The sequence below is a fragment of the Dipodomys merriami genome, unplaced genomic scaffold, assembly GCF_024711535.1.
Source record: "Dipodomys merriami isolate MVZ:Mamm:240054 unplaced genomic scaffold, mDipMer1.0.p SCAF_547, whole genome shotgun sequence".
Classification (NCBI taxonomy): domain Eukaryota; kingdom Metazoa; phylum Chordata; class Mammalia; order Rodentia; family Heteromyidae; genus Dipodomys; species Dipodomys merriami.
In genome coordinates, this window is record NW_027206121.1 from 365,832 (window position 1) to 379,148 (window position 13,317).

Genomic DNA, 13,317 nt, shown 5'->3' on the forward strand with positions numbered 1-13,317 from the left:
AATAATTTGAGTAAATATTTCCTTGACAAAAAAAGAAAAATCTGAAACACAGAAAAACATTATTTTCCATTGTAAAATGTCAGTACTACTTTCTTAATTACTACATTGCATAGAAAATATATATTCTGCATAAAGGAATGCTTTGATATTTGAAAATCTTGTAACAGAGTGTGAGAAAATACCTTTACATTAAGGAATTTATGGATCTCATTTATGTTTTTGTCTTTTTTCCTGTTATTCATTTTAGATGTCCCAGAAATGGAGGATGAAATTAGCACCTGTCAGGAAAGTCACAATAAATATCTCTCTGAAGTAGCAGTCATGAATAGTAACCCAGGGGAGGAAAAAGTGAGACTTATAAGAAGTTTTCATTTGAGCTCAAAACAGAAGTCAGAACTGATTAACAATAATGGGAACTCCATAGGGATGAGGATAGAAAAGGTCACTGGATGTCAGAACATGGGTGTTTTCAGTGAACCTGGTAAGATGTGTGCTGCATATAGTCCTCATGTGCCTTCTGTAGTTGAAGAATATAAACAATGTGAAAGGTCTTTCACTGAGAAGACATACCCTATCATCCCTCAGAGAAAACAGACAGGAGAGAAACCTTATGAATGTAACATGTGTGGAAAGATTTTCACCTGTAAGGCATACCTTACTGTGCACCTGAGAATTCACACAGGAAACAAACCATATGAATGTAATGTGTGTGGAAAATCTTTCACCCAGAAGTTACACCTTACTGTCCACCAGAAAAGCCACACAGGTGCGAAACCTTTTCAATGGAACATGTGTGATTTGTCTTTCACCTGGAAGTCAAACCTTAGTACCAACCAGAGAACACACACAGGAAAGAAACCTTATGAATGTAACATTTGTGGAAAGTCTTTCAACTGGAAGTCAAGCCTCACTGAACACCAGAGAACACACACAGGAGAAAAACTTTATGAATGCAATGTGTGTGGAAAGTCTTTTGTCAAGAAGGCATGCCTTACTGTCCACCAGAGAACACATACTAGAGAGAAACCTTATGAATGTAACATGTGTGGAAAGTGTTTCACCCAGAAATCAAAGCTTACTCGCCACCAGAGAATACACACAAAAGAGAAACCTTTTGAATGTAACATTTGCAGAAAGTCTTTCACTTGCAAGGAATACCTTACTAGACACCAGAGAACACACACAGGAGAGAAAATTTATGAATGTAACTTGTGTGGAATGTCCTTCATCTGGACGTCAAGTCTCACTGTCCATCAGATAACACATACAGGAAAGAAACCTTTTCAATGTAACTTGTGTGGAAAGTCATTCATCTGGAAGTCAAACCTCACTGTCCACCAGAGAACACACACAGAAGATAAACCTCATGAATGTAATGTGTGTGGAAAGTCTTTCACCTGTAAGGCATATCTTACTAGACACCAGAGAACACACTCAGGAAAGAAACCTCATGAATGTAATGTGTGTGGAAATTCTTTCATCCAGAAACCAAAGCTTGTTGTTCACCAGAGAACACACACAAAAGAGAAACCTTTTGAATGTAACATTTGTGGAAAGTCTTTCACCTGTAAGGCATATCTTACTAGACACCAGAGAATACACACAGGAAAGAAACCTCATGAATGTAATGTGTGTGGAAAGTCTTTCACCCAGAAGGCATACCTTACTGTTCACCAGAGAATACATACTGGAGAGAAACCTTATGAATGTCCCATGTGTGGAAAGTCTTTCACCCAGAAATCAAGGCTTACTAGACATCAGAGAACACACTGGAGAGAAACCTCATGAATGTAACAGGTGTGGAAAGTCTTTCACCAAGAAGTCATACATTACTGGCCACAAGACAACACACACAAGAGAGAAACCTTATGAATGTAACATGCATGTCATCTATCACCTGGAGGTCAAACCTCACTGTCCATCAGAAAAGACACACAGGAAAGAAACCTTATGAATGTCATATGTGTGAAAAGTCTTAGCCAGAAGCTACACCTTACTGTCCACCAGAGAGCACAAAAACAGGAGAAAAATTTTATGAATGTAAGCTATATGGAAAGTCTTTCACCCAGAACATACAACTTTCTGTCCATCAGAAAAAAACCCACCAGAGAGAAATGTTATGTATGTAGCAGGCATGGAAATTCTTTCACCTGTAAAGCTCACCTTAACATCCATCACAGAACACAAGGAGAGAAACCTTATGAATGCAACCAGTGTGGAAAGACCTGGAGGTCACAGCTTAATACACATAAGTTGATTCACACAAATGAAATAACTTAGGATTGTACCAAATGGACAAAATTTTCGATCTGTAAGAAAATTGAAATTGCAATAAAGAACCAATACAGGATAGAGACCTTATGATATAGCAGATGTGGAGTCCTCCAACTAGAAAACACAGCTCAGGGTTGATCACAGAACACACAAAACACACAGACAGAGACACACCCTCTCACACAAAGAGGAGAGAAATCCTATATAGGAAAAATAAATGGAAAGGTTTTCAAGAAAAAGTCCTAACTCAGTTTGCATCAGAGAACAGACACAGATGAGAAAATACAAATGTAACAAATGTGGAAAGTCTTTTACCAAGTATTCATGGACCCAAGTTCATAGAACACACACACTGAAGAAATCTTACAAATATTACAAATGTGGAAATCCTTTGATCAGAAAGGAATACCTCATGTTCATCAGAGAACTGACTCAAATAGGAGAAAAGAAAGTAGTGCATAGAACCTATGTGAAATGACTTTCAATCAGAACTGAATCCTGAGCATATGTGAGAGCATAGACAGGAAAGAAATTATGAGTATAGAAATCATTTTGCCAGAAGTCACATCTGTACAGGTTCCAGAGACCGGGACACATAGCAGAATTTCTATAAATATAAACATGAGAGGAAGTGTTTCAACCAGAAGCCGTCCTTTAGCAATTAGTAAAACATTCACCCAGGAAAATAGCCCAGTGTAGGAAAACATTTGTCAGAAAACCTCTATAAATTATATAGAGAAATGCTTCCTGGCAGAGGTAAGCTAGGTATGATGGGAAACCATTCTTCACTCTTCAGCTTTCTTTGAGCCAACATTTCTCATCCTCTCATCGTGTTGAGTGGATATGGTGTCCTTCAATATTATCCAAAGCATGTGGAAACAACCAATCACAACAAGTAATTCAGAGATTCAAGTTATTAACTTGTGTCTTTTATACTAAGGAATGGTGTGTCAGGGTAATTTGATAAACTCTTCTTAGAAACATGAGCTCTGGCCCTTTGGGACTGGATTCAGGTCATCTCCAAAATGGTTAGGGGAACAATAGATAGGTAAAGAATGTGATGATTGGAGGCAAGAACATGAGAACAACCATTTTTCTACTGCTCCCTTAAGTCTCCCTCCGTATGTGTGATCCATGCCTTATAGTACAAAGGCCTAACTTATTCCAGTTCAGTTTCTGAATGGAAGATCTAATGGAAGATATTAGTCCTTATTGCAGTACATGCATAGTAGTAAAGTCTTTCTCGGAGGGGTAACAATGCTCAATAGGAAATGTATTCATGACCTAACTCATATAATGGTATAACGAATCTATATAGTATATCTACAATATATATTTAAAAAAAATATGGTGGAGGGCTTGGAAGGTGGCTTAGTGGTAGAGTGCTTGCCTTGCATGCATGAGGCCCTGGGTTCAATTCCTCAGCACCACATAAGCAAAAAGAAAAAAGCTGGAAATGGTGCTGTGGCTCAAGCGGTAGAGCACTAGGCTTGAGCTGAAGAGCTGAGGGAGAGTGCACAGGCCCAGAGTTTAGGCCCCAGGACTGGACGAAAAAAAAAAAAAAAGAACAAATGAAAAAATATGGTTGATAAATAAAGACAAGAGTCTCTGCATTTTTCCTTGGGGCAGAACCCCAAAGTGTCTTCAGTGCTTGATCTTTTCTTTATTTAATCACTGGTGATGAGCAACTTGTGATTGATTCACTCTTAGCCCATTAAGTTCTGCTGAGTAAGCTATAATAAAACACCAGTGTGGAAGATGTGTCATGCCTGTGTTATCTCATAGAGGGCAAATGTAGATATGACATTAGGGAAAATAATCAGGCACAAAATGATATTGATCAATCTCACAAAAATTGAAGTTAACAAAAACATAAAACCATCTGCCACTTGAGCTACAGCATCACTTCTAGGCCCTGAGACAAGGGAAGGAAGGAGGGAAGTGAGAGAGGGAAAGAGGAAGGGAAGGAGTGAGGAAGAAGGAAGAAATAAACTATTCAAAAGAAGAATGTTTAATTTTTGGTGAATGTGAGAATATTTCTTTCAGAGTTGGGGCTCAAGAAAAATGGCTTTTACAAAAAGCAAATTCTTTAACTGTTTACAAAATGATAAAGAGGATGTAACATTTTGTAAATTAATTTAATAATTCAGTAATATTAAGTAAGGAAGTCAGGTGTGGCTGGTGTGCTATTGGCCACAGGGTGGTTGGTGGCGTCTGCCGTCTGGTATTTATGCTCGGGGAAGGAAATGACAACATACATCACTTGCCACCCAACAGATGGGTGTGTCTGGTTTCCTGGAAGCAGGGGTGAGCATTTGGCTGATATGTTACTCAGTCTGTTAGTCTAGTGCCTGGGACTGGAATTTCCTGTAGACCTGCCTCCTGCTTAGGTCCTATTTAGGCTTGACAAGCAGTGGCACCAGATACAATGCCACATGTCTCTGTGATCATGTCCGGTGTCCTTTCCCCTGGCTTGTCTCTGGTCATCCTAGTGTTCCAATTCAACACTCTCTTGGTGCTGATTGGTTTCTTGGTGTTGGTTTTATTCTTTTTTTTTCCTTTCTGTCCTATTTTCAAGCTGTCTAAGTGTATTTGTGGACTTCAAGTCTTTGTTACTACAGGCTGCTTGCAGACTGCTAGCTGTGTAATAAACACTGCAGTATTCCATTTTCTAAAATGTGGCTTCCATCAAATATACTGTCTTCTTTTACAGAAACACAAAGGTGGACCTAACATTAGAATTTCTAGAGCCAAGATAGATGCCACAGTATAGTGATGTAATTAAAGATATCCTGGAGGCATTTACAAAATATGTCTGTTACATCAGAAAGTGCTTAATTAGTAAACCAAGACCAAGACTCCAGATCCTATATAAGCCAGTCATTCTAGATATGTCCAGAGCTGTTTGGTTACATGAAGAGCTCTACTTTCACACTTTCTTATTTTTAATTTTAATTTATAATTTTATATTGTGAAAATACTCTACAGAGGAGTTACAATTCCATGGGCGATATAATGAGTACATTTCTTATCAAGCATTGTAACCTCTTCCTTTGTTTCCCCTTCCCATCCCTTCCCTTCGTCCCCATCCCCCCCAAACCAATCATCCCCGCTTACCCCCCCTGTCCCCCCCCACCAAAGTTGTAAATTTCCTTTTTTGACATAACGACTTGTACATCTCATTGTTGCAATGGGTCCACCTGTATCCCTATTTACTTTCACACTTTCATGAAGGAATGTTTTTGTGCCATATGAGGTGTTGAACTCAGGAACTGAGTTGAAGCCAGCTAGAGCTGGCTTGAAAGTTGATTCTTTCATCTTGGCCTCCATAAAAGCTAGGAATCAAAGCATGAGCTCTGTGGGCTGTTCTGAAGAAACCTCTCGCTGGTAACAGGAGGTTTCCTTCAGTGCTTTACCTCATGCTTCCTGTGCCTTCAACAATTTCAGTATTTATTTTAATTGTTCAAAGAGAATCCTTAAATACTGCCTATGATTCCATGTACAAGAAAAGGACAGTGGACTTCACATTGTAAGATTTAGCTAGTTGCTAGCTGAAACCCTTCTGTCACACTGTTCACCCTTTTGCTTTTTGGGGGCGGAGGGATATGGATGTGTGGCCTGAACTCTGGGCCTGGGTGCTGTCCCTCAGCTCTTCAGCTCAAGGTTAGCACTCTACCACTTCCAGCTTTTTTTTTTCTTTTTCTTTTTTTTTTTTTTTCTTTTTGCTTATTTGGTGCTGGGGATTTGACAGGGCCTCATGCGTGCAAGGCAAGCACTGTACCACTGAACCATCTTCCCAGCCCAACACTTCTGCTTATCTACAGAGGACTAGTCAAAAAAATTGGGGGATTGGGAGGCACCTGTGCCCTTGGCCTTCCTACTTGTACCCCCCCACACACACACACACCATCCATTTGGAAATAGCTCATTCTCCCACGTTTACAAACTGGATGCTTTCTGAGAAGGTATGGTTCACAGACTGGAGTCCTACCTTGGCCTGTTATATAGCTCAATTTATGAATCAACATACCACATTCATTTAAAGTATGCCTGATGATAACATTTTATTAATGTTTTCTATTATTTTGTTATTATCATGTGGACAACTCTTTGCTTGAACTCACAATTTAAGGGACTTAATGCTCATTGAATTGGTAATGTACCCTATCCTTCTTTTAATTTAAGACCAGCAATTAAAAATGAGCAATTACACTCCCTCATGTGTGGAATCTTAGCAACTCAGGAAGCCGACATTAGATATTATTTGTAGGGTATCCCATGCAAAAGCTTCATGAAAATGGTATCTTAGCCAATAAAAGTGTGGCTCTGGTTATATGTGCCTATCTTGTTTGCTACTTGTGATATGTAATTATAAAATTAGTGTGTCAAAAGACCAAGGCAGAGAAGCAAGACCCTAAGGTGAAAATTCAGTGATACGAAAGGGCATCTGGTACGGAAGGTAAAGGAAGCCTCACAAATTTTTGTCCCTAAATTCAACCTGAGGACCAATAATAGGATCTGTGCAAACAATGCATTCTTCCAAATATTTAGTGGAAGCATTTGAATGTAGTTTACAGAATGATAGGTAAACAGTCTTTTACCAAGTTATTGCAAAAGGAACTTTGCATATGGCTATATGATGTTATGAATTTTATATCCTGTTATGTGGACACCATGAGTCCTGCTTGGATCAAGAAATTAAGATCTCCTGATCTAACAGGGCACTGATGCTTCACATGTGAATTATTAGTTGCTCAAGAGGATGAGCTTTAAAGATCACAATTGAAAGGCAAACTAGGTAGGAATAGCTGTGAGAGTGTTATCGCCAGTTATCACCAAATTTCCCACAAGTAGTGCTGTGAATAAAATTGATAGATTGTCAACACTTTTGTTCCTTTATTACCAAAGCTCAAGGACAGTACCCAGGGCCTGAGTAGAAAGCACTCCAAGGCCAGGGAAGATATTTTGTAAAATGGGTTCTTTGGCCCTCGTGCAGTAAAGTTACCATTCCTGAGAAGGCCTAAAGTCCTCCATATTGTATAGTCATTGACCTCAATTGAAGTTGATATTGAAATGTCTGATAGATTGTCACGAATAGATTGGTATCTTTTTTCATGTGAACCCACATGCGCATACCTTTATGTTTCTGACTAGTTCATAGGTCCTTGCAGAGGTTCAAGTTACTATGTAGGACAATGTGGTCCATGTGTGTAAAGTGCAGAATGAGACCTTCAAAGAGAGATCTCAACATATAATATATGACCACATATTTCAGTATCCCTGAAACAGTATCACAAGAAAAGAAGGAATCAAGTAGTGATGATTTAAGGTTCCAGAATACCAATATATTTGAACGATAAGACTGTGGTCTCGTGCTGTGTGCATATAGATATAGGAGAAATATTATTTTCAGTCTGAGCTGTTCAAATGTGTTTAAGCATTTTTGTTGTTTTCCCTTTCTGATTGCACTTTATTTCAAGGCCACTCCCAGGGGTGAATGACAGGATATTTAGTTTCAGCTCATTCTAAAAGCTATGTCCTCAGAAGAGAAGTGGTGAACCATGACTTAGGTACATATTCACCCTAGACACAATCACTAAGAGTGGGTCAAGTTACATAAGTTTTCAGAATGTCAAGGGTCCTACCACATGGTTCATCCTGTAGCCCTTTTCAAAATTAGGCTTTAGAAGAGTTCTGCCTTTGTATGAAGATTGTAGCTCTAAATTAGATTATTTTCAATAGCCATTCAGTGAATGTTACTGGATAAAGTATACAAATGAAGTCGTATTTATTTTAGAGAAAATTCTGATATCATCAGCAGGGGCAGGAAATATGAATCAAAGTCAGGACCCTGAAGAGTTTGCTCTCCAGAGATCTCAGTATTTAACCAAGAACCTCCAATTCCCAAGCAATCTTGATCCCAATGAGAGAACAAGATGTTAGGAGAGCCCTTGTTTCTTCCTCAGGTTAACCTGGAATGATGCACCTCAGAGTGACTGGAAGGGACAGAAGCTGGGATACAGAACACACTGGGTACTGAACAAGGCTATCATAGGATTTTCACTAGACCCTCAGGGACCACCCAAGGCCCTCTTGCATTATCTTGAGCACTTATATCTTTATGTTTGTCCAGCTCTAGGTCATTTTTCCTCCCATAATTAGCTTAACATTAAGTGTATATTTTTTCTGTTCCCTCAATGAATTGAGAAGTTCTTTTAAATGTTTTTCTTTCATTTTTCTGGATCATTTACACCCTTGTTTGAAGTCCCTGTTATAGAGGTCTCAGTACTTTGAGTAGATGACTACCTGGAGCATCCACAGCCAACCATCTTTGCCTCACTTGTATATGGGATCTGAGAAAAACCCAGCCAAAACCTTATATGTGCATTCTAACTTAAATGATTGTTACCAAAAGTTTGATGTGGAGACTTCATCTGATGTTGTGGAAGTTGGGTGGGCTCATGGTCTATGCCAGAACTCAAAATGGAAGGTACAGGAAAGAAAAGTTTGGTAATAAGCCAGCTGAGGAGAGGAGGGCAGTGCCAAAGTCTTCATGCAATAGGCAAACCTGGCAAGCCCCTTGGGACAGGAGTGAGAAGCCCAGAGCAGGGTATGTGCTCCCCATCAGTCCACCACCAGAACAGCATGGCACCTGCAGCATGGGCCAAGGTGCACACGTGTTTCTTGCAGGGCTGACTGTTGACACAGGGACCTGTCAGAGCAGTCAGTGACCTAATGTAATAGTCTTGTCCTATGTAGATGATACAATTGCTTGAGGACTAGAAGAATTAGTAGTAAAACATTGTTAGATGAACTAGTAAAAATTCTTCAGGATGTGTGTGAATGTGTGCGCCCTAAGAAGAAAAGAAATTGAAAAGTAGTTCAGAGAGAAATTCAATGACAAGTGTGGGACTTGAGTGCACAGCAAAATAGATCCATTACTATCACAATAAATAGGTGAAAAGGAAGGGTTTCCTTCACTTATTTTTACCAACCCTTACATTTCCCATTGTGTTCAAAATAATAAGAACAGAAATGTATGTGTTGATGCTTAATGTTGTACAACAGCTAGTTTATAAATGACAGCAGAGGCCTAGGGTCTCTTCTGTGTGCTGTCCCTGAACTCTCTGGAAAGGAGGACAATGCTATCGAAAGTGAACTTATGTCACTTTTAAGTTTGTCACTTAAATTCCAGAGGAATATTGACTAATTTAAATGAGCAGACTTTTTTTTTTTGCCGGTCTTTAGGCTTGAACTCAGGGGACAGGTGCTGTCCTTCAGCTGCTTTTGCTCAAGGGTAGCACTCTACCACTTGAGCCGCAGCACCACTTCTGGCTTTTTCTGTGTATGAGAACCTGAGGAATAGAACCTATCTCCTCATTCATGCGGTGCAAACACTGTACCACTTAGCTGCCTTCCCTGTCCTATAAGGAGACTTTTTATGTTAAAAGAATAAAGAATAGGTTGCTTTGTAGGATCCACTTTCCATGTGCAAGTCTGAAGGTTCAACCTCCCAAATTGAAAGGAAGAAAGTAGAAAATGGAATGACAGGAAGTATTTAGTTACAACTACAAAGAAAAGTAGGACAAAGGCAATGAACAAGTAATTAGGTTTTTGTTTGGCATTGTTTCTTTTTTCTTTCAATTGTTAGCTGTGGGGTTTAAACTCAGGGAGGGTCTGGTATATTCCCTATGCTTTTTAGTAAAGGCTTGCATGCTACCACTTCCAGCCAGAATGTCACTTCTAGTTTTCCGGCATTTCATTGGTGATAAGTCACAATGAATTTTCTGCTGATGTGGTGCTGAGGAATGGAACCCAGTGCTTCATGTATGCAAGGCAAGCACTCTACCACTGAGCCACACTCCCAGCCTGCCTCCTTTCTTAAAACAGTGTGGTTGGCAATGTGTGTTAGTGATAAAGTACTTGCCTAGCAGGCATGGAACACTATGTTTGAAATTTTAGTACCTAATAAAAAACAACAGCCCCCAAATACCCTTAGAAGCAATGGTGCTGTAGCTCAAATGGTAGAGTGGTAGCCTTCAGCATAATGAAATTCAGGAACAGTTTTCAAGCCCTGAGTTCTAGCCCCAGGAATGTCAAACAAGACCAACAAAAACAAGATGAAATGAGCAAATGAAAACAAAAATCCCCATGTCAGCAAGTTTCATTGATAAACACCACACACAAACACACACATAGACACACATACACAAATAGACTTTTATCAAACCATATTCCTCTCCTTTACCATGTCTGCTCACCCTCTCTGCAGCAACTGCTACCTACATCCACTGGAGAACTTACTCTGTGTTTCTCTTGTTTTTGCATTCTTAAAAAAATTTATTGTGAAGATTAACATATAAAAGTAGTATCAATACTCATGAGAAAAATTCCAATCAAAAGTACAATAAAATAACCATTTCATACATGTTAGTGTGGCCATAGTTTTAAACAAAACAACGAAAATCCTTCCAAAGTCTAACAAAATCTAGGAAAGATGTGACAACAATGTGAACTTGGTGCATTTCTCTCCGGTATGTAAAACTATCAAAGATGGGACAAAAAGTCCTAAAAAGAACTTAATATAGAATTACATAGAAATATTGTCCAGTACTTCTACACTTGTACATAACTTAGGGAAAAACAAAGATTTCTATAAATACCATCAAATACGGACTAAGTTTCAAGAAAGACAAATACCACAAAGAAGTCCAAGAGTATTTACAGAGATTAATTGAACTACTTATAACACACTCAGTCTTGTACAACAGTCAAAATTATGTTTGACCACACTTTTTCAGCAAATCCATTAAAACTTCATTAGGATAATCTAATGTTATTTATGTGAATGTGATGTCTGACAAGATTCTAGGCAACCTTTACCATCCATGAGAACTTACCTCCTAGGTGTCATTGAATCCCAAAAAAGTGAGGCAACATTGTGGTCAAATTAAAAAATGAGAAGCAAACTAAAGCAAATCTGCACTTAACTTAGAAGGCAAGATTTGATCATCTGCTAAATCTACAAGTCATCTTTAGCTTTTTTAGAAACATGTTCCTAAAGCTGAATCTTTTTTTTTTCTGTTTTTCAATCTTGGACACAGTTAGGTTCATAAAATGGAATGTCAAACAGAGTGAGAAAAGAATCTCATCAGAGATCCTTTCTTCTTTCTTGATATTGACAATGAGTAAAGATTATGGAACCATGGTGTGGAGAGAAGCCAAATGAGAGAGTCAGAAAAGAACCTGTGTGATTTTACCCTAGAAGTTTCTGGTCAAAACATGATAGGTGGACTGGAAAAGCATAAAGCCTTCTTATGGGAGAAGAAACATTCCTGAATCATGTAGAGCTTTAAAGTCTCCTCTAAAGACAAATCCACAGAAGACTGAAGTCTTATGTATTACTGAACAGTATTAACAGAAAATACACTCCAAAATGTAGATCCATAAAATGTAAAAGAAACAACTTATATAGGTATGTGCTTTTGCTTATACTTGTTGGTTGATTACACAAGAAATTCTTTTATCCAGCATTCTGGTTTTTCTTACACTTACCCACAATGATAATTGTTAATATAAAATGCATGAACTTTGCAGTGACATTCACAAAAAGAGAAAATCAATTCTGTTTACTTCAGTAAGGTGTTTTTGATAGGAAAGACGATATGAATCCTTTAAAAGCAGTGTTTGCACATTAGTACTGGGTTTTTCTAATTCACAAGAATGTTTTCTTACTTTGAGAAACTTAAAGAGAATTTATTATAGGCTAAGTGTTCACATTCACAATATTAAAGATGAGGAGTGTTACAACTTTCAAGGTTGGGTATTTTCTGTTTGTGCTGGGATTTGGACTGTCCATATCCACATTAGCGACTGGATATCTTGCCTTAAAATTTTCAAGTTTTCTATTTCGTATTATTTTTTAGGATATAATGTGAATTTAAAAGAGGACATTGTAACTGGGCTCTCATGTCTAATGGCTGTAATCTTAGCTACTTAGAAGGCTGAGATCTGAGGAAAGTTAGTATTATCCCCACTTTTGCTCCTCAGCTCCACCCAAACCTGAGCTCCCCCCAGACCTAGATTTTTCCTCCATACTGCTGACCACCCCTCTCTCTACCCACACCTACCTGAGCTTGCACCTACCTAACTTCCTGCTCCCCAGCTCCTCTGGCTACCCTAAGAAAGACAGATGCATGTGCTCTGTCTCCTGGGAAATATATTCCTTCTAGTAAACTTTATAATAATCTTTCTCCTGTGCCTGCTTGTGGTCCCATGGGATACACATGAAGGATCCCTACAAGGATCACAAAATAAATCCATGGGTAAAAGAATATCTGAGACACTTATCTCCAATAAAGTACCCAAAGTAGCTGGATGTCGAGATCTGCCTTACATGGTACAACATTATCATTGAACCAAATAATTTCATGGTCATTTTTGAGACCTTGAGTTCAAGAATCAGGACAAGCACACACATATCTAGGGCATTGTAATGTATTCAAATTAAATTTTATCAACTGATTAGGAACACATACACAGGAAGTCTCTCTTTCTTTTTTTTTTTTTTGGTCGGACATGGGGCCTGAACTCTGAGTCTGGGAACTGTTCCTCAGCTCCTAAACTCAAAGCTAGCACTCTACAACTTGAGCCACAGTGCACTGCAAGCTTTTTCTACTTATGTGGTTCTGAGGAATCAAACCTGGGACTTATTCATGCAGGCAAGCACTCTACTACTGAATCACTTGCCCCCGCAGTCTCTCTTATTTTAAGCGATGGAGAATAGGCTAATTATATTAGTTGAGAAATTGTAATGTGTCAGAACAGATACATAAAGTAGAGTATATCTGTGCGAGCAACATTTTGAAAGTTTCAAAAGCCATAGGAAGTGCAGAGGTCAAAAGAGGATGAATATGTTTATATAAGACATTTTCAATGAATCTTTAAGATTCATTAGCTTCAATTCACAAAAAGCAAGTTTATAAAGTCACATGGGTATGTACCAGAATCTCTAGGTTCAGGAGTATAAGCGCACAACTCCTG

At 38.6% G+C, this 13,317-nt stretch overlaps 1 protein-coding gene across 1 annotated transcript in view; it reads left to right on the forward strand.

Annotated features, from left to right (window-relative positions):
* LOC138811666 (zinc finger protein 182-like) overlaps window positions 1-13,317 on the forward strand; it is an 89,899-nt gene that overhangs the window by 10,902 nt on the left and 65,680 nt on the right. Inside the window, exon 5 of the mRNA XM_069999368.1 lies at window positions 12,201-12,256. Coding sequence (XP_069855469.1) covers window positions 12,201-12,256 — 56 coding nt within the window. The remainder of the gene's footprint in view (window positions 1-12,200; window positions 12,257-13,317) is intronic.